At 41.8% G+C, this 27,879-nt stretch overlaps 1 protein-coding gene across 10 annotated transcripts in view; it reads right to left on the bottom strand.

Moving 5' to 3' along the window:
• The window catches only part of CCDC88A (coiled-coil domain containing 88A), a 349,307-nt gene that overhangs the window by 246,853 nt on the left and 74,575 nt on the right, over positions 1 to 27,879 (bottom strand). For all 10 annotated transcript variants that reach the window (XM_050951995.1, XM_050952002.1, XM_050952003.1 and 7 more), the window contains 2 exons: positions 19,225 to 19,333; positions 5,122 to 5,191 (listed from right to left, as the gene is read on the bottom strand). In XM_050951995.1, the coding sequence (XP_050807952.1) occupies positions 5,122 to 5,191; positions 19,225 to 19,333 (179 nt within the window). The remainder of the gene's footprint in view (positions 1 to 5,121; positions 5,192 to 19,224; positions 19,334 to 27,879) is intronic.

The raw sequence follows: 27,879 nt of genomic DNA, 5'->3' as shown, positions 1-27,879 counted from the left end.
TAGGTCTCAAGGGATGAGTCAAAACAGCTGTTTGAACAGACGGTGTGAGGTAGCCGAGGCAGCGGAAGTGGCAGAGGCAAAATAACAGGGTTGTTGAATGTGCAGACCAGAGTGAGATGGCTCCCAGAGACATTGAAAGTAGGGCTGGTAGGTGGCATGGAAACAATCATCGTTGCCTGCGGGTCGTGGCCGGGGTAAATACCAAGCAACTGCAAAGTGGCATGGGAATCCTTGAAAGAGTGGAGGAATTTGTCTTGTCACTAAAGAGGGAAGACCCTCAAGAGTGGTCTGGACCTACGTAGGGAAGCTAGAGAATTGGAGCTAGGAATCCTGGCAGAGAATGACTCCGGTCACTAGAGTGTGGGTTGCAGTGTTAGCGGCGTCGACTGCAGCTTAGAGAGCCACCTTGGCAACCAGCTTGCCCTCATCCAGCAGCATCTGGAAATCTTGCTGTTTCTCCACCAGGAGGAAAGCCTGAAACTCCACCAGCTTTAGGTAGGAAAGGAAACTGTATTTTGCTAAAAGGCCTAGTAAGTGGCAATGCAGAACTGGAGGCCCACAGAGGAATAAACTTTGCACCCTAGAAGGTCCAATTTCTTCGCCACCCTGCCCTCCCCACTCCTCTGAAAGCCTGCTCCTGGCCAAGCCGGAAGCTGGAGTGGGACCGGGTAGCTCGGGTTCCTCTACCTGCCTGGGGTAGGGGGGCCCCGAGAGCAGCCCTTGACCCTTTCCCCACCCAGGACAGGTGAAGGGCCCATGGCTCCCCATAGCTGCCAACCCAGCTCCGGCTGGGGGGAGGAGGGGGCGAGGCTTCGAAGCCGGGCTATGGTAAGAGCAGCCCAGGCAGCAGTGGGGAGCCACAGACCTGCCACCTGCCCTGGCTGGGGGTCCTGAGGGAGGGGACACAATCTGGGGGCTGCTCTTGGGCCTCCCTATCTGGGCAGATGGAGGGTCCGCGGCTCCCCACAGCTGCCTGGGCTCCAGCTGCTGGCTTTGGCCCCCCGTTCCGGCGCCCCTGAGGGGGGGTGGCCTTGAGGTGATGCTGGCGAGAGCATTCATTCGCTGCATGGATCACAAGTGAATTGAGTGGTGGATGGGGTAAACAGGAAGTCTGTACCCTTAAATCAAATGAAGTAGCAGCGTTCAGCACACTTCGTAATAGGGGCACTGGAAGCTGGGGTGTGCAAACTGCTTGGGCCAGTTGGAGGATGGCCGTGTGGATAGGGAGGACAGTCCGGGAGGGTCGCAGCAGTTGCAGAACATTCTGGAACTGGTTTTGTGCATCCTGGACCTCCACCAGGAGGTTGAGAGCCACAACCACTCACCAAAGCAGGTCCTGGTATTGGCTATGGTTGCCTGAAGGGTAGAGGAAAGGAGAAATAAGCACATTGTCTGGGGACAATGAGGCCCCAATGGGGACTGCCAGTGCCAGTGGAATGGGAAACTCCTGCAATTCTTCATAAATGGAGGAGGATGCAGTGTGGTGGTAGCAGCAGCACCCCGCAGTCCCGTTAGAGGCTGAAGCAGACCAATAGGCTCAGGCATATGTGCTGCTGGGCATCAGTGGCCCCCAGGGATAGCAGAAAAACACACTGGCAGAAGATCCATATGTGAGCAGAAAGGGGGGCTGTTGCCAAGGATCCAGGCTGTAGGTGAGAATGAGGGGTCTGGCTCAGAAGTCCTCTCAGACTCTGAGGACAGGTCCAGCAGAAGCAGGGCCATCGGTACTGGCTATGCTGTTGGTGCATAGCGAGATAGTGCAGGGCACTGCTCACGGAGGAGTAGGAGAGGTTCATTTGCCAGAGATTTAAGCCTAAGGCATCCATGGAACCAGGGGGAGTCAGCATATGTAAATGCAACTCCTGGAGTCCCTGTCAGACTAGTAAGGCCCATAAGGGTGGAGTGAGGTGAAAGGGTGAAATATACCTCCCCGCTGTGTTCAGAAGAGGTACTTTTCCATTAAAGGTAAAACTATGTACACTGGTGGCACTGACGGACACTTGGATCTATTCCTGGCTGCTGTCCTCAATCCACAAATTGTCCAGACAAGGGCAACATATGCACTCCCATCCTATTTACATTTACAGTTACTACTTGTAAGCATTCTAGCCAAAGTTTTCAAATTTGGGTGTCTAAATCTAGACACCTTAAGTCTCTATTTACACACTTAAATGAGTGGTCTCATTTTGAAGTGTGCTACTCAAGCATATTTCACACTACAGTAAATTGAAACTGGATTTTCAGACCCACACCTCTGAAAATCAGACCACTTATTTAGGTACGCAAGTTTGATATCTACTGTATGTTCAAGAGGTCAACGTAAGTCAATGTAATTAAAAAAATCACAAAAACAACTAGGATCTCCCATAAATTAAAAATATGTATTTTACTGTGGGACCATATTTCAGTTAAAAATTGCAGTTGGCAGGAACGTGCCTCATTCCTGTGGAGTCCCACGTTTTTTCTATTTAATTAATCCTGCCAGAAGGACAGTTAATCTGCAAATAATCATACAGTAATCTCATTCTATTACATTTTCCCCATCTATATTAAGGCAACATTTTCATGGGTATATTGGGATGCTTTGGCTTTCATACTTTGTATTCTGAAATGCTAGGCTGTCATGTGCAAACATGTTTTTTCACAATATGTTTAATATGAATGCTGGCTACTATTCCCTCATGCATATCTTGCAGGAAGAGATTTCAGGTTTTCCCTAAAATACCCCACTGAGTGCACATAATTTTCAATGGATCCAACTCAAGACAGGATTTTAGTGTTCTACCATTAGAAATATGGCATTATAATGACGGAGTAACAGAAGAACACAATATTGCCATGCTGGATCATGCGAGTGGTTCCTCTAGTCTAATATCCTATCTTCCAACAGCAGTCTGTACAAGATGCTTCAAAGAAAGGTGTATAAAACAATTCAATACACTGTTATTGGAGAACTTCTCCCCCAGTGAGTTTCCGCTTAAAACTCAAAAGTTAGGGACTAGTATGGCCTGAAGAATGAGGGTTAATACTCTTCCAAAACTCTTGTTTAATCTTTGAATCCAAATAAGCACCTAGTTCTTTTTTGACATCTGATAAGTTCCTGGCATCAGTGATGGTGGCAACAAGTTACACAGGCAGTGAATTAGGTGAAAAAAAAAATTTCTATTTATCAATTCTGATTTTGTCACTTCCAAATTTCATTCACTGTCCCTTTGTTCTTTCATTCTGAAATAGGATGAACAGAAGACCCTGCTTCACCTCTTCTATATCATCCATTATTTTATAATGCTCATCTTATTCCTTTCCTCACTGAGATAAACAAACAATCTCAATCTTTTCAATCACTGTTCATGAGAATTTTTCCATCCTCTTATTCTCACTGCCTGTCTCTGAACCACCTCTATTTCTGCTATATAATTTTTGAGAACTGAACACAGGCCTCCAAGTGAGGGCATACCACTGATTTATATTATAGCATTGTACTACTTTCCAAATTATTTTCCAGCCTTTTATGTATCCTAACATTGTTTTTGCTTTTTTTTAATCACTGCTGCACACAGAGAAGAGCTCTTCATGGAATTTTCCCAGCAATGGCCAAGCCTTTTATCTGAGTTGATAGTTAAATTAGGACCACGTAAGGTATATGAGTAGCTCAAATTACTCACTGTAATGTACATTTCTCACGGTATTTGTGAACATTGAATTTCATCTCCCATCAGGTTGTCCATACACTTAGCCTAATTAGGTGTGTCTGAAGTTCCTCTCAGTTTTCTCCCATCTTGAGTAACCTAAATAATTTTTTGCCATCTTCAAATTCTGCTACCTCACTGCTCATCCCTTTTCCAGATAATAAATATATTAAAGTACAATGAATCTGGTATTTAACTTTGTGATACCATACTGTTAGCCTTTTCCTATTACAAATATTAACCATTTACTCCTATCTTTGTTTTCTCTCTCTTAGCCAGTTTTTGATACATGACAGTAACTGGCCTCTCACATCTGATTTTGCTAACATTTAAAAAAATGAAGGATTCAGTCAAACAAGTCAGAAGCAATTGTTAAATGATCACTGGCAACAAAAGAAAAAACTAATACAAAGAGATGAGGTCTCTGAAGCAGTTCAAAGCAAATCCATGGAATGTTTTGAACTATCACATGCAATAACTGTACAGTCTGTGGTGTTTGAGAATGGCGGGAACATGTTCAGTCTTCTTACTACACATGAGAAAGGAGGCAGAAGTATTCTACATATACTAGAACCTAGGGAGCTGAGACCCTGGCTGTATGTGTACACAGCTCCCAGAAGTGAGCCTCCCAGCTGGGTCAACAGATGTTTGCTAGCATGTTTGCGTCAGTGCTCTAAAAATAGCTGCATAGACAACAGCTTGAAGTTGCAGCTGGAGCTCAGGTTCTAAAACCTGCCGCACCCCTTGGTTTTAGAACCTGAGCTGCAACTTCAAAGCACTACCTACACAGCTATTTTCAGAATGTTAGTGAGAGCCTCTCTACCTCAAGGCTGTCAGCCATGGCTGAGAGACTTGCTTCCATGGGCTATGTGGACATACCCTGAGAGGCCTAGGAGAAGATAGCAGCAACAGTCAAGATTAGAAAAGATAAAGTCACAAATGAGTGGAGGCACAGTACCCAGGAAAATTGGAAATGTTACAGACATGGCTATAGAGACAGATTTACAGATATGGGAGGAGAAAGAAAAGTTCAGGGTCAAGGATAACGTCAAGGTTACAAACAATGAATTTGACAAGGAAGATAACAGATAGGCAGTTTTGTTTGAGATGATTCCTCTTGCCCAACAGAAATGATTCCTCCTTCCATGCACTGAAGCATGGCATGGAAAAGATTAAAAAGACAGTTATAGTTTAATATAAATCCCAATGGGAGCATGTCTATCTCGAGGTTTTAGTTGTTTAATATTTTGTGTTTGTTCATGGTTGACCGTCAGATCTGAGCAGAAGCAATGAAATTCATCATTCTGTAGTCAAGTGTTTGCTAAAATTTTCATCAAGACATCTGGTGCGGCTCATTCCTACCTGAGCTACATTTTCAATGAGCTAACTACAAATTTTAAAAAATGAAATTAAAAAAAATACAAAAACTTACCAGAAAAAGGATTTCTGCCAATTATCAAGACATTTGGCAAAGACATCATGATCAACTGCTGCAAAGTCTCCTGTGGAAATTGATAAAATTAATATTTTTAATTCATTTGTACTGAACCAAGTCAAACATCAAATGCTAATCACACTGAAACTGAAGTCAGTGAAATAGGAGTAGCTTCAAAATAATATATATCTTAATTCAAACTCATTCACACATATTCTAGATTTAACTGTTTGGGCTTTGTAAAAACCTTAAAGCTTTGCCTCAATTCTACAAAAGCTTTGTTCTCTTTCTGGTGGCTGCAGAACTGGTGTAACTGGGCACTGAAGGATCATCCCAGTATAGTGAAATCCCCTAGTGGCACAGAGCCAGCATACAGATCCTAGGCCAACTACAGATCCTGAATCAAAGGAAGAATGCAGTAAAAAAAAAAAAAGCCTTTAAAAATTAGCTGATATTTACAGTCCTATTAATAGACTATTGATAAATGTATTTATTTATTTTATACTTTATTTATACTGTAAGAAAATGAAAATTACAAATATTGATCATTCCACTTTCTACTAGCTGTTCTTTCGCTTATATGTTTTAAGAGAGAGTTATGTAGGTATTAAGTGAATCTAAAACAAAATACACAGGTATTCTTAAAATGCTTAAAACTGTAAGTGAAGCAAACTACTATGAAAGATTCATTTTCCTTGATTTCCAAGTACATACTTTTGGAGGCTTACCTGGACATGTATTTGAGACAATTAACACTATTAACAGCCAACCATCTGTGTAGCTGTGCTGGTATGATTCTGAGTGCAGAGAGGCGAAGTCACTATTTGCACCACGAGATTTTAGCCTGGTTTCATGCAGGGGTAAGACAGTCTACACTAGGGAGTGCTATGGCAGAACTACAGAGACAGTGGGTCACTGAAAGCTGTATAACAAGGCAAATCCCCAGTCTAAACAGAAGCTAATTCTTTTGAGGCAGAGTAGTTTCCTTTCAGAGCCCAGATGTTCATACCACAGCAGACGCCACCCCATGTGAAGCTTTGAAGTAACATTTGTTTATTTCTCATTATGGCACAGATTCAACAACACGTACAATACCAATACCCAACAAAAAAAATAATACAACATACACACAATATGCAAGTACACTCTAGTGCAGTGGTTCTCAAAGTTCTTTTCTTTATGCGGACCACTTGAAAATTGCTGAGGGTCTTTGCAGATCACTTAATGATCTTTCAAATGTTGTTTGTACCATTAGCTAACTATTATAAAATTATTATTAAAAAACAAATGTTTTTTGTTCTACAAATAAAAGAACACAACTCATATTTTAATATCAGTAGTCTTATCTTTCTAATGCGATGGCTGTGCCCTCTCTTCCCCGCCGCGGCAGCCCCCGAGCTGTGGTTGGGAAGGAGGGGGTCTCTCTCTCTCTCCCCTACTACAGCAGCCCGAGCTGAGGCTGGAAAGGAGGGCCATCTCTCCCCGGCAGCTCCAGCCCTGGAGCTGGGGACAATCGCCTCTTTCCCTGGCTGCCGCAGCCCTGCACATTCCAAATTCCCTCCACCCTCTCTTCTGACCCCAATGCCCCCTCCCACCTACCCCCTACTCCACCCAAGGCCACCACCTCACCTTACATGTGCATCTTCTCCAGGGTCCAGGCACCTAATTAGTGGAGCCACGCATGCGTGGCTCCACTAATTAGGTGGGTGGCCCTTCATTTTCTCGAATGTAGCTCACGGACCACAGTTTGAGAACCTCTACTTTAGTGATTAACTGCATGCAAGAGAGCAAATTTAAGAATTAAAATCAGAAATGCTAATTTACTTGATGCAGCCAATCTAAAAATGATGTTTCTGGGGATGGGCCTTGTTTTACAGTTAAGTACTGTAGGAGAGTTTTACACTTGAAAGTGGGATTCCTTGCAAGTATTCTTAGCTATAGCTAAACACTTTTGGGTAACAGCTTTCAACACGTGGTATAGGGATGAGCAAATTTATAGCTCAACTGATTAAGATTAGAGTAAAACTAAATTAGACCTGTGTTGCATATGCCTTAAGTGACTTATACAGCAGACAGCAGAAAAAGCAAGGTGTAAACCTCTTAAGTTCCCTTAGTAAAGGACCAACCACTTGATGCAGAGTTTTATTGATAGTAACAGCTGTTTAAGTTTTTTAAGATCCTGAACTACATGGCCTAGTAAATGTTACAGAAAATATTTAGGTGGTAGTTTTGGCCTACTTAAATATCAAAAATTTCTGATAAATAATCATGATTTCTGTATATCTGCGATCCTGACAAAAAGACTACATTCAACAATTTTGCTCTTTTCCCATTAAAAAAGGCTAAAAAACTAAAGGAAACGCAGAAGATTTAATTAAATGAAACAAGGACAAAAGATGACAAAGATAATGATACGTGTTACAATTATTACCTGTTGAAAAGAGACTACCAGGCTAAAATTATGTATTTTAAAAAACAACATTTCTTTTTTATATTGCTAACATCTTAAATTAGTCAATCAGAAAACATTTTAAAAATACCGGGCTGGATCTTTTGGCCACAGCTGAGCAGCACTCAGTTTACATTAGTGCAGACAGATGTAAAGGTGGTGTAATGCTCACCTTTGTACTCTTACAATACTGCTTTGTCTGTCTTGCTTGGCTAGACCCCTTAGAATGAATTAGAGCAGCCTGAAATGAAAAATTAACTACCTTTTTTGGAAACATTGCCAACCATTTGCATAAACTTTTCTTTCTTGATTATACAGTCAACTAAATAGGTTTTAACTAGTCTGCAACTCTGTTGCATAGAGAACTATAAAGTGGCTGTAATACAACTATAAGTAACTACTATACATCAACTCTTTGTACAATTGTAGGACAAGGGTAATGTGACTCCTTAAAGATCCTTTGATTTTTTTGGCCAAAATTTTTGTTATATTACTACTAAGCAGCTGCTAAAGCTGTCTATTTCTGCCCCTCTAAAATCTGACAATATGAATGCCATTACAAGTCCTACTGAGTAGTGTTCAATGAATCATGGGGGCCTAATCACCTCAACTTTGAACTGTAATCAAATCTTGACCAGAGGTTGACTCTGTTGCTACTTCTTTCCTACAAATACTCTGAAATGGTAACAGGAAGATCAACAATAAGAGGAAACACTACCTGTTGTCAAATATATATATCCTCTTAATCCTTCCCATCCAACACACACACCTGGTAACTTTGAGCAGAAAAGGCCAAATAAAAAAAATGTTGACTATGCTATTGTTATAGAAAAGACACTATATTAGAGAACAGCTCCTGGCTTTAAAAATTAGAAATTAAAATCAACCAAAGTAACCCCAGAAAGATATTTTACAGAACTGTTAACTTTTTTAAACTGTGTTTAAAATCCCTTTGAACTTGGACATTAAAATCAATTTCCTGATTAAATTATTTTCATTTATTGTACATACACACTAATTTTGTTATTTCCTACTTGCTGAAGTCATGAGAGATGAATTACTAAGCACTAATATTCTTTTAAATATAGAGAATATACTTCCACATAATTCCACAGAAAAGATTGTGTATCTATGGAACTACTCAGCTACTGACCGACAAAACTAAGACAATTTGGAAAGAAATGTTCTATGGGATAATTTTCATTCTCTGAAAGATGTCTACTGGTTTGGGCTATAAAATTATGGAGTATAAAAGTTATAGGACGCACTGCAGCATTAATGGTAAGAATAGAATTTTAAATATTTCACTACAAAGTACACATGCTTTCACAAAAACAAGGTATCCAATTAAATGTTTTTATTAGACTACAGATACTATATGAATATAAAAAAAGATAGATACATGATAAGAATCTTTTCTTTCAAGAATAGTAAGTAGTCATCACCACCTAAAGTCTGAAACTCACTAAATGTAACCTAAGTTATGCACCATCTTCTGTCTCAAGGACAGATTTAGCATTTTATTATCCAGTTTAGCTGTGGCCTTATTTAAGGTGTTGTTTTGGCCAGAGATATGTATACATAAAAATGTGTTTTCTCACACAACTTATCTGCTTGTGTTGTGTCTTGGGCCCTATTGGCTTACTTTATTAACAAAACTGTACTACTGTTAACACTGCACAACCAATAGGGCTATGGAAGAAAGCTGGGTTCTATTGTGCCTCGCTCATCAATAAAATTGTCAATTAAATTCTAATTTCAGAATTTTTATTCATGGTGATGTAAAAGGCAGAAAAACACACTGATTTTCAGCAGCTCAGTTCAATTTGATATATTGTCTATTTTTTTTTTTAAATCACCCTTTTACTTGTAAGCTGAGCAATGTTGGTTGCTCAGAGCTGCTTGAGCAGGTTGCTGGAAGGATTTTCTTTTTCTTTTTCTTTTTTTTCTTTAAAAGAGGAGTAAGGAGCTACTAGATCTGGGACTAGCCTACACGACAAAACTTGAGAAGCTGCACAGCACTACAGTGACTCCCTCATTACTCTCCAGAATGGTAATGGATAACTGCTCCTGTTTCTCAAAAACTGTCACCTGTTGAGTCCCTTGGGGTTCCATACTCTTCTCTGTTCTCTTCAATATGAGAACACTTGAACAAATAATGAGGCTTTGTTGTCATCTATACACTGATGACAACTATATTTCATTTCCCACTGATACAACTATAGCTAACATTTTCCACAAGCTAGCTCCTGGATGGAAAAGAGCTGGCTCAAACTCAACTCAGGCAAGACCAAAGTGACGATGGCTGGACAAAGGGAAACTAGTTAGGACACTATCCTCCTCCATTTTTCCAGTGAAATCAACCTGTTCCCACTAATCAAAGTGATGCAAAGCCTAAGGGTCCTGTGTGACTTATCACTGAACTTGGATGATCACATAGAATCAAAAACAAAGTATCTTTTTCGTTTTCTTGCTAGGAAACTCCAACTCTAGCACATGGATTAGGACCTGGTCACAGTGGTACAGGCATTTTTCACCTCTAGACTTAAGTACTGTAATTCATTGTATGTAAAGCTGAATGTGCAAATAATGCAAAGGCACCAGCTAATGCAAAATAGAGCTGCCCCCTTTTTCCACAATTTAGGCTAAATTCATCATGTCTGTGCTCCAATCCCTTCAATGGAACCCTATACAGTTCTGCTGCTAATTAAAATCTTCAAGGCGCTTAACAGATGAAGTCACAGCTACATTGGAAAAATGGGTAATATTTTAAAAAATTCCTAATGAATAAGAAGCTTAAATCCCATTTTCAAAAAAGTGACTTAAGTATTTAGGTGCATAAATATGAATGACTTTCAGTGAGACACAGGCTCCTCCTAAGTGTCTAAGGTCAGATCTACCCTACAAACTTATATCGGCATAACTTTGTTGCTCAGGGATGTGAAAAAGCCACAACCTTGAGCAACACCATTATACCGACCTAACCCACAGTTGACTGAGCTACCACCTCTCCCAGAGGTGGATTAACTACACTGACAGGAGAAGTTCTCCCATCCGAATAGTAGCATCTTTACTAAAGCACTACGTGCAGCTGAACCACTGCAGAACTGAACATGTAGATAAGCCCTGAGTCACATTTGAAAATGGGAATGAGGTGTTTCTGAAAACTTCAAATCTACATGAACTGCCGAGAAAGACATGTTCCTCTGGAACAATGAAGATCACAAAACCCAGAACAAAGAATGTGAGAGCTGGAGACAAAGCATTCTCAATTGAAGGGATCTGGCTAAGAATAAACTTCCAGATATTAGATAAGTGTATGTGTGGCTGTGATTGTATGTACTCTCCCTCAAGGTGGAATGGTAGGGGTACTACAGCAGCCTGGGAACATATGTGGAATGTGGGGGGAGTGTCCCAGAATGCAGTTCTTGATAGGCTGCAATGGGAAGCAAGCATGGGTGACTTGGACCCGAAGGTATGCAAGAGTCTTCAGCATGTCCATCCGGTGCTTGAGAAATGGTATCATGTCCTGCTGCACGTCTCTGTCCTTTTGTTGCGTGTTTCTCCTCTCCACACTCTCCCTTTCCATTCTGTCTGAAAGAGTACTCCTCTGAGGCCTCTGCTCGGTATCCACAGCACCAGAGGCTTGCAGGATCTCTTGGAATATGTTGTGTTGCATCCTCTCTCTTCTCTTCATCTGGTTGAACTGCTCTGCTGGTGTCCCCTTGATCAATGCAAGTTACAAGCACTACATTTTCATTCCCTTGGGTCTCAGAGAGCATAGCAACAATCCCAGCCTCAGTGAGTATGGCCCAGGGACAAGGGGGCGATTTGGGACAATAAAGGGAGGAAGGGAAAGCAAACGAGCACAAGTATATGCGGTTAGGGCAACTCAGCTGAATACTAGCACCATTTTCCACAGATGATGATGATTTTAGCTAATATCTCACTCCTGTGGGTAATGGAGGCTGAAGGGGAAGAGCTCCTGCATGTGTCTGGCTGCAGAGTAGGTACATATGCTGCTAGGCTGTGAGCTGCAAAGGTGCCTGCTGAAATAATTGCTGACTGACATGGGGAAGTGTCCTACCATAGTGGAAGAAATAAGGGAGCCCTCCCGAAAAACCTTCAGCAGAGGATTGCAGACTACCTCCAGACTACCTCACTATCTCTACTGAGGATTCATGGGACATCCCAGTGCACATAAAAAAACCTGTTCCACGGGGCCCTCTCTGCCTATCTGTACAGGAGAATGAGAAGCAGAGAGCAACTCTACCTTTAATGCTTATTGTTAACCCAATTAAAAAATAGTAAATGAACAGATTTGTCCCTGAAATATCAAAGCAAACTGCATACTTAAGAGAGGTTCCTTCTCCTGCATCAGGCTCGCCGGTGTTGGACTGCTGGGTGTGGTACAACTGCTCCGGCGTCAGAAAGAGGTCCTGGTTCACCATGCCACTGTATCCCCTGGTTGCCTGTCCCCCAAACTCCTCCTCCTCTTCTTCTTCATCCAACACCACCTCCTCATTGTGCACTGTGGAGGCCTGTGACTCCAGCTCCGCTGAAGTACTCCCGCAAAGTATCCACTGGGCTTTTGGCAGTTGTGGTAGGGTCTCCCCCAAAGATGGCATGCAGCTTCTTGTAGAAGCAGCATGTCTGTGACTCCACACCAGATTAACTATTTGCCTCCCCTGCCTTCTGGTACACCTGCTGCAGAAACTTAATTTTCATCTGGCATTGCTGTGTGTCCCTGTTGTAGCCCTTCTTCCCCATTCCCTGAGCGATATGCTCATATATGTCGACATTTCTATTGCTGGTTCGGAGTTGTGCCTACACAGCCTCTTCTTCCCACAGACCCAGGAGATCCATCATCTCCTGTGTACTCCAGGCAGAAGTGCGTCTGCAGCATGGAGTCAACATGGTAATCTGGGCACTTGCTACGTGAGCTCTCCGTGCTGACTGTAGCGACGCAACACCTTCTTCTGGTTGTCCTGGGAATTAGTTCTTCCAGCCTGGAGCGCCCTCTGCAGATTGATGTCTCGTCTGCCGCTGGCCCGTGTCCCTCCCGGACCCCAGTGCCCCTTTACCTTGGGTTCTGGCCCCTGGCAGTACCTCCACTCTCTGGGTCTCCCCACCCAGGGGAACCTCCAACCCTCTACTCCCACCTTGCCTCAGTGGCTACTGGCAGTCACCATGTAGCCCCCGCTCACTGGGGCAGACTGCAGTCTACATCACTCATCATTGGCAAGAGGAGGTTTGACCTGCTGCCTTTGACAACCCTAGGCTGTACCTCTGCAACCCCAGTACCCTTCCCTGCCTTTACCAAGGCCTGCTGCCTGGGGGTTTTCCAGCCTAGAGTTCCCCAGCTCCTCTGGCCTTTCACCAGCCCTGCTCCACTCTAGATACCCTGTCAAGCTCCCAAGCAGCAAGGCCCATCTCTCTCCACAGCCAGAGAGAGACTGCCTGAGCTCCTGGCCCACATCCTTTTATAGGGCCAGCTGTGGCCTGATTGGGGTGCAGCCCCAGCTGTGGTAGCTTCCTCAATCAGCCTCATCTTCTGGCTCCCTGGGGCAGCTCTTTCCCAGGGCTATTTTAACCCCTTCAGGGCTGGAGCGGGTGACCACCCCACTACACTGACCAAATAGGAAATGGAATTTCAAAAATTTGCAGGGCTTTAAAAGGGGAGGGCCATTTACCTGGCTGCCAAGCAGCAGAGTTCAAAAAGATGACCAGAGCTGTCACGATGAGACATTGTGGGACACCTTCTGGAGGCCACTAAAGTTAACACAACTAATGCAGTGTCTACACTGACACTGCATTGACCTACACACTACACCGCTCACAGAAGTGGAGCGAAGTCGATATATTTGGCATGTTACATTGGCAGGATGACTTTTTAGTTTACATGCTTAAACAGTTAGGTCGACGTAAGCTATATGGCAACGACCTAACTCTGTAGTGCAGACCAGGCCTGAGTAAGTTTCCCAGATCTGATGAAGAGCTCTGTGTAAGCTTGTCTCTCTCACCAACAGAAGCTGATCCAATAAAAGATATTACCTCACCCACTTTGTCTCTCCAATGCTTTAATAGATATCTTCATTCTCCTTTCAATGCTTAGCTGTCATTAACATCAACAGAAGTTAAACTTTTGCATTAGGGTAAGAATATAGAAAATTTTCCTTTTCATGAATTAAGGAAATTAGAAACCAGAAAGATTCAGAGGACAAGAGAACATTTTTTAAGAGTGAATAATGTAAAGGAAAATTACTTTTTAATGATTGTAACTATGCAGTTTGATCTTGAGCTGGTAAAACCATCTAAAATTATTTAACAGATGTTATACAGTTGTTTTTTTCTTTTTTTCAGTGGCAAGGGTGCTAAGCAGAATTAGATGAGTGAAATTTCTATGTTAATGACATCATATTCTAAAAACACAGTCTTAAATGAATATGCAAATATTCTAATTATCAACAATTTCATGTTTGTAAGGCTAGTTATTCTTCCAACTGAACAAAAACAAATTCTCAATAGGTTCAATTAAAGTTGACAGTTCTTTGTGATGTAAAACAGTTTCAGATAGTGTTGATACCAAGCATACCATTTTTCTTGAAATAACTATAATATTTCTAGATTACTTAGCTACATTGAACAGTGGTTTTCTATTTGCACTCTCGTGTGTGTGTGTGCGTGTGCGTTTTAGTATGTCTTTCTCTGGAAATCCCTACTTCCCTCACTTTTCCTAGGTGAGGAGAGTCATCTGACTCTGATGCTCCCCTACCATGCTCGGCTGCAGGTGGGTGTGACAGCATGAACATGTCCCTGCCTGGGACCAGGTCCAGAACTTTTTCCAGCATTGTCCATGCTGAATGCACTGGAAAAGAATGTCTGACACATAGAACCAAGGCCCTGAATGCTGGAGTGAAATACTAAGCAATTTAGGATAGGAAGAAAGAATTCCAAACAGTTTTAGTTGGAAATGGTAATTCATGTATATGGAGATCCAGATACGGATACAAAGATAATTTCCTAAACTGGAATTTTGCCAGGATATCATGATTAACCCTGTTCTTGTAAAAAGTGCCAGGGAATCTGCAACAACAAGTGGGAAAGAGCTAAGTTCACTTTTCACCCAAAAGATAGTACCCAAGTTACTTCCACCGCACCGTGCTAACTCAAAGTGAAAAGTGCTATATACAGAGTTATCAGTATCACTTCATGCCAACTAAAAAACTGACTAGGTACAACCCCTATTATCTTGTAATAATTGCAAGTAGTTCTTTAATAGGAAAACTGGAAATATAAAACCAACTTGAATTGTGCAGTCTTTGTGAAATTGTCGCCACCGAAACCAAATGGAAAGTTTTACTGTTGTTATGCTGAGAGATACTGGTGACTGCTTGAATCACAAACCTTTTTGAGAATGCATTTGAACATACCCTTCAATTAATATAACTTTCAGGATGAGTTAACCAGAAGCTCCCCAACCCATTCCCACATAAGACTAAAGTGGTTGTGAAAACCACCCAGGAGTCTAGACTGAGTGGACAGAGGGGTTTTGCTGAGCATATTGTGTGTGGATGTGGGAAGGCAAAACACACAGAAACAAAGATAGATTTTAAGTGATTATAAGTGGTAGACATAAAAGATCAGAAATAGTTACCAAAGAAAATGAAAGATAAGTGCACAATATAAATCTTAAACTTTATTACACGAGGTAGGACCAGCTCCAGGTATCAGCACACCAAGCAGGTGCTTGGGGCGGCCAAGTGGAAGGGGCGGCACATCCGGGTCTTCGGCGGCAAGTCCCTCAGTCCCTCTCGGAGGGAAGGACCTGTCACCGAGTTGCCGCCGAAGAAGAAAGCGACACGGTGGAGCTGCCGCCGAAGTGCCACCGATCCCAATCGTGGCTCCCCCCGCCGCAGCTTGGGGTGGCACAAACCCTGGAGCCAGCCCTGACACTAGGCAGTATTCAGATCAAGCAGTTTTCCCACCCAACTGAATGTTACAGTTCATAATACATAAGCCTCTCTCTCAAGCCTGGGACAAGTCTCCTCAGATGAAGTCTTCTGTCTTTCCAGCATTCTTGTTGCTTCCATAGGTGGGGGAGGAGAAAGTTCCAAAGCATGGTGTCACTGTCCCCTATTTTATGTCCTTAGTCCATGCGCCTAGGGCCTTGTCTACACTACAGAGTTTTGTTGACAAAAGGCCGCTTTTGTCAACAAAACAGTGGATGCATACAAACTATGATGTGACTTTTGGTGGCAAAAATGCCCTATTGTGGTGACAAAATAAAACCACCCCAACAAGAGACATAAGGCTTTTTGCACAAAAGTTTTGTCGACAAAGCGCCAGTGTAGACATCACATTTGATTTTTCTGCTTTAATTGGCTTCCAGATGGTGTCCTACAATGCCAATCCTGACCACTCTGGTGAGCAGTTTGAACTCCACTGCCCTGCAGACAGGTAAACTACCATCCGTCCCTGCCCCTTTAAAGCCCCAGGAATTTTTGAAATTCCATTCTTGTTTGCTCTGCGTAAGAGGTTTCATCACATCTCTCCAGGTCACTATGCTGACTCCATGAAGCAAACACTCTCCCTCTTGGATCACTGTGGATCTGTTGGATCTGCTAAGTATTTGGGGAGAGGAGGCTATGCAGTCCCAGCTGCACTTCAGCTGTAGGAATTTTGATACCTACAGGCAAACTTCTCAAGGCTTGTGCAAAAAGGGGTATGACTGGGACACAATGCAGTGAAGAGTGAAGAAAAAGAAGCTAAGGTAGGCATACCATAAGGCAAGGGAGCCAAACCGTCACTCTGGTGCTTCACCCAAGACCTGCCAGTTCTATAAGGAACTGGACACTATCCTTGGTGGTGGAGGTGCGGTCACTGCCACCACCAAGAGCCCCGTGGATACTTTGGCATGCCTGGAGGTGGCGGAAAGAGGACCTATCCTGGAGGACGAAGTCATTGATGAAGAGGTGGAGTTAGATGACTATGCGGAGTCCCCAGCAAGGTCGCTCGGCGGGAACTGTTCATCACTCCGGAAGTGTCTAGCCAGTCTCAGTAGTTGCTCTCCGGCAAGCAAGAAGCAGGAGAGGAGACGCCTGGTAAGTGGCTGTGGTTTGTGTAGTGCAGAGCTAGGTTCAGGGTATAGAAATGTACGGGGGTGGCTCTGTTTTTGTGTGCCAGACATTTCTCTGTGCACCTAATTAGTACGGCAGAACAGGGGTTAATGCATGCCAAGATCTCATGGGAATCCTCCAGAGATATCTCTAGGAAACTTTGCTGAAGGTTCCTTGGCAGAGCTGCTTTGTTCCTTCCCGCATTGTAGGAAACTTTCATATTGTATTTTACATGGCAAGTTTGTAAGAAATATTACAACTGAATATGAATGATGAAAATGGGGATTACAGGGTGTTATTTTGAGATAAGTGTGTCACACCTGTTTTTGTAGTCCATTACACTAGTAGGTGACTTCCAAGTTGTTATCAAAGGTGTTGGGGATCAGAGGCTGAGCGGAAGAGGGACTGCAAGACAGGTTTCTCTAACTTTGCATCGCCTCTTCATCTCTTAACACAGTGGTGAAAACACAGTAAACGTGGACAGTAGACTACGTCACTACTCTACAAACATACAATAATGATGTGTGCTACAGATGTTACCAAAGCTACAAGAGCTCTGGTAGAGTGTGCTGTCAACTGTTCAGGTAGTTTCCTGCCCATTGCAGCATAAGATAAAGATGCAACGGGTAATCCATTTTGCAAGTGAGTTGAAATCAGGTGACCCTTCGTGTGTTCCATGTAGGAAACTAATAACTGAGTAGAGATCCTGAAAGGTTTTCTTCTGTCTAGGTCAAAAGCCAAAACTCAATGTACATCTAGGAGTGCAGCTTTTGTTCAGCCTTGTGAACACATAACTTTTGGGGAAAAAACAAATAAGAATATAGGTTGATTAAGATGGAAATGAGAAACCACTTCACATAGAAACTTCAGATGAGGTCTGCGCTGGACTTGTCCTTATAAAAAACAGTACTGCAGATCTGTGACAAGTGTCTGCAGTTCTCCCACTCTGCTGGCTGAGGTGATGGCTGAGAGATACAGAAACGAATAAGATGCTAGGGGCTTGAATGGGGGACTCATAAGAGCAGACAATACTAAATTTAAGTCCCAAGTCGGCACCGGGTCACAAACAAGAGGGCATAATCTTAAAGAATCTCGTTATGATGGGATTAATGGATACAGTTGAAGCTACATGTGTGCGACATTGACAGTTTCCAGGAAGCTGCCCAGAAAGACAAACATTCCATTTACTCAGGTAAGTAGCCCTTGTAGAAGGCTTCCTGCTATTAAGAAGAACATCCTGAACTACCACTGAGTAATGCACCTCTTCTGCATCTAACCACTGATGAACCACACTCTGAAGTGGAGCACTTGAAGATTCAGATGCAGCACATGCATGGTGGTTCTTGATTACTGACAGAAGCAGAGACTACCTGGTGGGAAACCAACAGAGCTTGGAATACCATGGTTATCTCAGCCAGCAAACCACTAGGAAAGGTAAGATAAGTACCCACAACTTATCTCTCAAGGAACAAACTGTGAACCCAGAGGCTCCAACTACTGACTACAGAGGGTAAGAAGGAATTGAAGGAGGGGCAGCTTCCCTACAGATACCAGTAAGGAAAACTCTCCAATGTTCACGCATGAGATGTGCACACACTTACAATGTAATGGACAAGTGTGAGGACTCAAAGAACTTTACCTTCACTATAATGATCATTTTACAGTTGCAAAATATGTCAGCGTCATCAGGCAGGAACATACTTACAATAATCATACATGACACAGCTTAATATTCAATTGATTTCAACATTCGATTGACAGATTATTTAACACGGTAGCCCAAGATGATACAAACGATCCAGGAACAAAATGTTGTTATTAAAATCAATTAACAGTAACATGGTGCCTCACTAAATCCCAATCCTGTATTGTGCATTGTATAGATTATAAGCAGACTCCCACATCCTACAGAACCGCAATGACTTCAGCAGGGCTATGTGGGGGGGCACGGTCTGCACACACAATACTATGCCTTCTATCACATTAAAATAAAATAAAATAAAATAGCTAAGCTATAGCTGTAGGAAGCAGCTCATCACTGGGTTTATCAAGTACTTGATAAACAAGGGAAACTCAACCAGATGATAAAAACAAACAAAAATCAAACAAAAAATTTAAGTAGCTCCTACAACAGTAATAAAAATTTAATGACAGTCCTTATAAACGGGGGGGAGGGGCAATTGGCAGACACTGATTTCATATGTGATATACTTATCCCTTATTTGCACAAAAGGTATGTGGATTCAGAGGCTGCTAACTGATTAAATGATTTAATACGAGAGCAACTCTGAACAGTGAGTAGCTATATGGACAGATCAATAATTCACGTTAGTTGTTTTCAGATCCCCTTCCTACTTTGGAATATGATCACCAGAACCAGGTGTACACTGAACAGTGGTAAATGTTGACCAAAAGATACTGTGAAAAAAATTAACTCTTACAGTAGTGGTTTTAATTGCTCATCTTGCTTTTGTTGGACTCAACTCTGAAAATTTAGTAAGAACATAAAAGGCAGCCAAGAGGAAAAATTACCTGATAATAAGATTTTATTTGTCTCACCAAAATAGACAAATTTTGAATCCTAAGTGACGCATCATTGTTGACTTTCTTATTTACTCTCTGAGTAGTGGATTTAGGATTGCTGCAAGAAAAAAGAAAAATAAAATTAATTACCAACAAGTATTACACTGAAAGATTCATATTTTTTAGATCTTTCTCTATACTAATAGAAATAGAAAATGACTGACAAATCCAATCATCTGAAACATCCAGCACAATTACTAATTACTGTGACTACTTGGGGCTGACACCCCAAGCCATGGTATGATTAATACAGAGAGCCAGATAATGGAGGCTCAAATGAACAGGGTTCTACTGTATATCAATTTACAGTACTCTGCTGCTAAAGATTATAAGAACAGATCCTCAGCTGATATAAATTGTGACAACTCCACTGAAGTCAATTTACAAAAACTAAGGATCTTGTGTTATCTAAGCTGATAAAATATTCCAGCTGGAAAATATTAACAGTGTATTCTGAAGCACACAAATGCCTTTAGACTTATTTATCTTTATTTTTTGGTGAGAACTGGAAGGGGAAAAACAGGAGATATAGAGACCCAAGCATCTGGTTACACACTCATTAGCTTTAATTAGGTCTGTGATTATCTACAAATCAAAGAACCATTGATAACAGCCATTAATACCTTAACACCCCCTTCTCCTCTCAGTTTTGCCTATTGTCCAAATAGTTTAAAATGTTGACATCCTGAATTACTTATCTCCCAGATAGAAAGAAAAGAAAGAATTTAATAAATTACAAATTGCAGGATGGAAATGAAGGGACGCAAGGAGCCCCTAGCATGTGCAATGAACTCAGCCTACAAAAGTAACAAAGTGTGTGACTCTCTACAGACGTTTCCCAAGACACACAAACAAGGGAACCCAGGCAGACCCATCATATCTGGCCAATGAACTCTTATTGAAAGAATATTAGGCCCCAAAGAAACCATCCTCAAACCACTCACCACACAAAGGGCCGGCTTTCTCCAGAATACAACCAACTTCCTTCAGAAACTCCACAATATTAACAACTTCCCTCAGAACATAAAGTTTGCCAACTTGTACGTCACCTCTCTGTACACCAATATCCCTCACAATGACATCATCGTTGCCTGCCTTAAATATCCACAAGATATTGGATAACACTCAGATATCTATCCCAAAGACATTGACGAACTCATCCATTTCATCCTCACCTCTAACAATATTACATTCAGCAACAAAACAAACACTTTGTCCAAACCATGAGAACAGTCAGGGGTACTAGGATGGCACCCCAACATCCCAATCTCTTCATAGGCCACCCCGAGGAAGAATTACTGGACAAACGCACCTAAAAACCAATGATTTATGGTTTATTACAATTATCTGTATCCACTGAAGCCTCCACCACTAAGCCTTTTTTTTTCCTTCTTCTTTTCCTCCTATGATTGTAGAGGTGTTAACAGGTCACTTCACTTTGAATGGTCCCGTGAAATATGCATTAACTACTTATGCTAAACAATCTGTTCCACTTTGCATTTAGTTTTGACACTGAGGGCTTGGCTACACTTGCAAGTAACACCGCATTAAAATAGCCCCAGGTACATTAGCTCACTCCCCGTCCACACTGGCAAGACACATACAGCACTCTTGACTCCGCGGCTATAGTGCTGCTAGTACTCCATCTTGGCGAGTGGAATAACGTTTGCTGCGACCCCGCTGGCGCACCACAGCGCCAGTGTGGACGAAGTGTTGCTTTACTGCGCTCTGATCAGCCTCCAGAAACGTCCCATAATCCCCTTAAGTCAAGTGGCCACTGTTCTCATTGTTTTGAACTCACTGTAGGAATGTGGATATGCCGTTTGAAAGCTCCGTTTCTGACAGCCAGCTGCTTTTCTGCTCTGAGACAGATAAGTGTGCTCCAAGACAGATTAGTGTGGAATGCTGGGGGGGGACGGGACAGGGGGTCTGCTGCTGTCTGAACTTACAAGACAGCATGCTGACATGCTCTCATCCCCCCAAAAACCCACTCTCTCTCCCCCCACATACACACAACACATTCCCTTTCACACTCCACCCCACCTCCCCCATTTGAAAAGCACACTGCAGACACTTGAATGCTGGGATAGCTGTCCATAATGCACCACTCCCAATGCCGCTGCAAGTGCCACAAATGTGGGCATGCCAGTGTGCAAGCAGCTGTCAGTGTGGACAGACTGCAGCACTTTCCCTACTGAGCTCTCCGAAGGTGGGTTTAACTCACAGCGCTCTACATCTGCAAGTGTAGCCATGCTCTGAGTATATTTCCCAAACCTAAAGAAGAACTCATCTCTCTCACCAACAGAATTTGGCCCAATAAAAGATACGACCTCACCCACCTTGTCTCTCTTATATCATGAGACCAACAGGGCTACAATAACATTGCATACATCTTGACGGGAGAAGCCACAAGGGAAAATGGGGGGACAAAGAGCACTGGCATTTGATGGAGATAAATGAGAAGGCACACAGAGTTCCTGACATGGGGGAGGGGAAAATGGGGAGGCACAGAGCCTGACACTGGGGGGAAGTGAGGAATGGAGGCCACACTGATCCCCTGGCATGCTGGATGGGTGGAAATGGGAAGCACACAATGCCCCTGATATGGAGGTAATGCAGGGCACACAGAGAAACACAGAGTCCCTGATATGTGGTGAAAGGAGGACAGGGAAGAGGGAGCATGTGGGGAGGAACTGAGGCATGCAGGGAACCCTTGGTGTGTGCCATGAAGCAACAAAGTGTGTGATCCTCTAGTCAGAATTTATAATAAGCTAAAATATTATATATTTTAATGTCACTACTGGTAGGATATCTTTGAATTTTACAAGACTGCTATGCCAAAAAACAAAATATTGAAAATTAAGGACCTAATTTTGTAAACATTTAAGTGGGAATACAACTTTGCTCGCATGAGTTCACCATTGATTTTATTCAGTTCACCAAGATGATTCATATGGTTAAAGCTAAGAAAGTGCTAAAATTGAATTTTTAATAAAAACGTTTCCTGTCAGTGGCACAAAACTTTTGTCACTTGAAAATCCAACTGCTTCAGGGTCAACAACTAAAAGTTTAGACTTTCAAAACATCAACAAAATTGCTATGAATTATTTTTAGGGTTTGTCTTCACAGCATAATTTACTCAAGTGTTACCCCTAATTTCATTCCTATCCACATACAAAAATCCTTAACTCAAGCACAGTGGTGCTCATGGCCTTCCTTAGGATTTGTGGGGCCCTATGCATTATTATTAAACTGGTGCCCCTATGCCCGACACAGCCCAGGCTCGCAGCCCAAGGAGGGGAGGGATGAGGCAGCAAAGGATACTGAGATGCCCGGCCCACCTCACAGCAGCAGAGTCATAGTTCCCCACAGAGACCTCCATACCCTCTCCCTCACGCAGAATGCATGACACTGGTGCATTCGGCTCTGTGAATAAGGCCCCTGCCTAAGGAGACTGCAGTATGCACTAGATGTGTGGGAGCCAACCCGCTCTTACTGCTGTAGGTGAAGCTGCTGCTTGGGGAGACAAGCTCCCCAGCCCACCTCTTCTCCCTGTGGCCCCACCCATACTCCACTCCTGTCCCACCCCAGGCCCCGCCCCACTTCGCCCAGGTCTTGCCCTCTCAGAATCACAGAATATCAGGGTTAGAAGGGACCTCAGGAGGTCACCTAGTCCAACCCCCTGCTCAAAGCAGGACCATTTCCCAACTAAATCATCCCAGCCAGGGCTTTGTCAACCCTGACCTTAAAAACCTCTAAGGAAGGAGATTCCACCACCTCCGTAGGTAACCCATTCCAGTGCTTCACCACTCTCTGAGTGAAAAAGTTTTTCCCAATATCCAACCTAAACCTCCCCCACTGCAACTTGAGACCATTACTCCTTGTTCTGTCATCGGGTACCACTGAGAACAGTCTAGATTCATCCTCTTTGGAACCCCCTTTCAAGTAGTCTGCCCACTGTCTCCCCCTCCTCTTTTCCCCCTGCCCCCTGCTAACTCCCTTCCAGCCAAATCCCTGAACCCAAATGAAGTAAATGACATTTGAAAAAAACACCCTTCCACAATTTCTTTCTAAAGAAAATGAAGCATGTTTTCCACTGCATACCAGATGGTGAAGACCCGACATGCAGAAGGTACCTAATTAAAAGCACTAAACTTATGAATAAAAAATGTCAGTCACAGGTCTTTTGATATGGCCTGAAGTTTGTCAGACATTTATTTGCAAAAACTTTGTAGTAAGGGTGTCAGCTGTCCTGCTTAATAAAACATTAAATATTATGGAACACATGATACAACTCGTCTCTGTTTACATTTTCTTAATCAGTATTTCTATGCTGATTTTATATTTTAAATGCACTCTTAAAATGTTCATAAAGGAATCATTCCAGATTACTACATAGTTAACTCACTGAAACAAAGACATTATTTTAAATTAATCAGTCACAGAAGGAAGGAGAGAGAGCTCAGTGGTTTGATTATTGGCCTGTTAAACCCAAGGTTCTGAATTCAATCCTTGAAGGGACCATTTAGAGATATGCAGCAAGCAAAAAAAAAAAAGTTGGGGATTGGTCCTGCTTTGAGCAGAGCCTTGGACTAAATGACCTCCTGAGGTCCCTTCCAACCCTGATGTTCTGTGTCTAGTGTATTCATAACAATGTTCATTGCTTTTAGAAAAAGAGAACACTAATTTACTTTGTGTGATCTCCATAACAATAGACATGTCTATGAAATTTCACAAACTTTAAAAAACGTTTCCCAAGATTTCAGGCATAACAAAGGATTTTATATCTTACTAGGTACTGATTTTGCTGGAGGATTCTCTTAAAACTAGTTCATCAGATAGTCAGAAGTAAAGAAAGGGAAACTCTTTGTTCAGCTAACTGGAAGGAAAGGGGTGTTGTCCCTTTAAGGGCTCTCTTCAACAGGAGGTGGCGGGGGGTGAAGGTAGGAAGGGATGGACAAAAAGGGCAGGCAGACTTTGGAAGCAAGTTTTCTTTTAATTATTGTAATTAAAATTAAAATGTGTAGTTTAGATAAGGGTGGTCTTTTGAAGGACAGCCCTGGTGGTGCTGTTAGCTTGCATTGGCTGACCTGTCAGAGAGTAGAGGCTACAGCTTGAGTTAGTAGCTGACAAGTTGTGCTAACACAATTACTCTTGGAGTAATCCAATCACTGTGTGATGTTCCAATGTTATTTTGCAGTGTGGCCATTGTCACTGAAACAAGATTACCTCAAGAAGAGTTAACTCAAGTTATCTACATTCATGTTAACTCTGCAGCCTTACACACACACACACACACACACACACACACACACACACCACGTGTACGTCAAAAATATAAGCCTAAAATTAGGCTCCTAAAGCTTATACTTAGCCATTTCACAGTGGCATTTTAAAAAGCATCTAACTCAGGGGTCAGCAACCTTTCAGAAGTGGTGTGCCGAGTCTTCATTTATTCACTCTGATTTAAGGTTTGCGTGCCAGTAATACATTTTAACATTTTTAGGTCTTTCTGTAAGTCTATAATATATAACTAAACTATTGTTGTATGTAAAGTAAATAAGGTTTTAAAAATGCTTAAAGAAGCTTCATTTAAAACTAAATTAAAATACAGAGCCTCTCCCGACCAGTGGCCAGGACCCAGGCAGTGTGAGTGCCACTGAAAATCAGCTCACGTGCCGCCTTTGGCACCCGTGCCAAAGGTTGCCTATCCTTGATCTAACTGAACAGAAGCACAAGTCCAACTGATTGCAAACTGCAAACTTTGCTGTCAGGGTATAGCTTCGCTGAAGCATTCGAGCTTCCTGTACGTTGAGCTTCCACGAGTCAAGAAAGATAAGTGGTTGTAAATAGAGCACAGGCTATCAATTTTGTATTTTGAGTTTGTGTTTCCTTCACAATAAGGATATTAATGAGGCCACGGATTTATCTTTTTCAGCATAGCTGAGCATTTTAAACATGAAACTTCTTCGCAGAAAATATCTCTATGCAAAATCTGAAATTCTAAGACTGATTAGGAAACAAAAGACACAAGGAAAAAAAACCAACAAATTTATCAATTTAAGACTATAAAATGGGAAGAAATTAAAGAATCAGCAATATATATGAATTTTAAATAACTATTTAAATTTTAAAACCATGTTTAAATCATGTTTTGTAGCCATTTAAGAGCAAAAAAACACTTTCAAATCAAAATTGGAATGTTTTGTACTCACTCTGCTACAGTGTAAAATCATTATACAATGTGCAGGGCAACACAGAATCAGGCCTATTCACCCACTCAGACGCAGTTATTTTAAGAATCCAATATGTATACGTAATCTTATAAATCTAAGCAAGAACAATTGTATCTGGGAAAACTGGAATATAAACCGATTCTTACTGATCATAACTGCAGTACTGTGATGGTTATTATATTCTGTAAAAATAACTAGGGTGACCATTTTGGATTAGTTATTCACAAGGTGGATATAGTAATCACAAAAGTGACTAAGTACAGACCAATATATAGGTTCAATCTGAACAAATTTTGGCAAATATTAAGATTTGATAACCCCTTACAGAGCCAAATTCATACAGAGATTTTTGAAACTTGGAAGGGCAGAATGCAGGATAAATTCTTCTGATTAACAGATCTCTGCATGTCATCTAAAGTTTTCTACTTCAGCATGCATATCTCCAAAAATAGAGCTTTGGGCCATTACTATTCACCTTTAATCTTTATTACTCTCTGATTATTTCTAGGCTTATTCATGATTTTTAGCAGAATTTTTGCAGTCGTAAGTTTTTGCTATGAGTCTCCTGCTCCTATCATTCCATCAAAGTGTACTATGGCTTCCTGGATCTATACCTAAAATTGCACTCTTATTTAATGTCATCAGCCAAAACATAATAAAACTCTACAAACTGCAAGAATTTTAAAAACAGATATTACAACAGCTCAGACTCTTGAAATTAGACTTCTGCTCCAAGTTTCTTTAACTTGAAAGTTAGTGCAAACTCTACAAGAACACCTGCAAATAATGAACAAACAAAATAATATTTAGCTTTATATAACACTTAATATCCTCATAGTGTTCCACAAACCTGAATCTTCACAACACTTCTAAAACAAAGTATTATTATCTCAATCTTGCAGATGGGGAAACAGATTCAGAGAGGTTAAGTACTGAATATTTGCACTAGAACTGCATAGTCAGTGCCAGAGATGGAATTAGAACCCAGGAGTTCTTGAAACACAAGCTCTTGGTCCCATGCCATATCCACTAATCGATGCTATATTACATGCATGCTCTTCTCCTGGGAAAATTATGTATCACTGCGCATGCGCAGAATTCATGGCCCCCGCAGATTTCTTTGCTTCCCCGCAGAAAAATGACTTCTGATGGGGAAGCAAAGGGAAGCCGCAAGGGCAGTCACGCACCCCTCCTCAGCAGTGCAGGGAGGTCAGTTTGGGCTCCTGGACCAATCACTAGAGATGTAAATCATCACCAAGGCAGGGGGGCTGGGCAATCATGGGTGTGAGGGAGACACACTCTGTCCCTCTCGCTCACTATTGCAGCACATTTGGTGTAGAGGGGCAAGACTTTGGGGTGGTTTTGAGGAGGTAAGTGTGGCGCAGGCTCTGTCCCCTCAGGTAGAGCAGAATGTACAGTATGGCCTTATAAATGTTTATGGTGCTTTAGTGATTAGAAGTTGTCTAAATTCTTGGAGTGAAAAAACGTTTTCCTAGCAAAATGTGCTCTATGAACTGTTTGTTACTGACCTTCCTGGAGACGGTCAGCATCCAATATAAATTGTGAGTTTGAGTCCCCAGCCCTCACTTGCTCTTCAGTTGCCTATGATATAACATTGAGTATATGGCTGAATATATTATCAAAATAATGGAAACCAGTATGATTACATTGTGCTATTTTAACAAATAAAACATGCTGAATTTTAAAATATTGTGCACAGAAGTTTTTAATTTTTGGTGCAGAATTTCCCTAGGAGTAATGCTCATGTAACTGCACAATTAAAGCAGGCACTAGTGCACTACTTACAAGAAACATACCCTGCAACCAGGAAGTGCACACTGATAAAATTTGTGTTTCTCCCTGACCACTCTTGTCCCTTTAAGACAATACCTAAAAAATTAAATGCAAAAAATAACACCTATATAAAATAAGAACATGAAGTTTAAAAAATGTAAGAAGTCAGGGAAAAAATGCAGTTCCAAAAGGACTATTAAATCTGTTGTACTGACCACGTATGTATTTTGGGATATAAAATCATTATGTTACCTGTCCAAAAAACTAATAATAATAAGTAGTGAAGTTAAGTACAAACTATGCTTGATGTTATACCACACAGAAACAAAGGCCCTACACAGAGCAGTCAAAAAAAGTAGATTCTAAATTGCAAGTTACCCTTGATTTTACAAGATAAAGAGTGAAAATTCTGTTTTTTTCCTTCAGGTTTCTACTGAAACATTTTAAGCTTATTGTTTGGTTGATATATACCATTATAAAATATGTTCATGAAATGTAATACTATCCTGTGAAACCTGCCAACATGCTCTATGAAAAATGACATCTCTCTTCTGTCATAGAATTACAGAATATT

The sequence above is a fragment of the Gopherus flavomarginatus genome, chromosome 4 (assembly GCF_025201925.1).
Source record: "Gopherus flavomarginatus isolate rGopFla2 chromosome 4, rGopFla2.mat.asm, whole genome shotgun sequence".
Taxonomy (NCBI): domain Eukaryota; kingdom Metazoa; phylum Chordata; order Testudines; family Testudinidae; genus Gopherus; species Gopherus flavomarginatus.
This window is presented reverse-complemented; position numbering and strand designations above follow the sequence as displayed.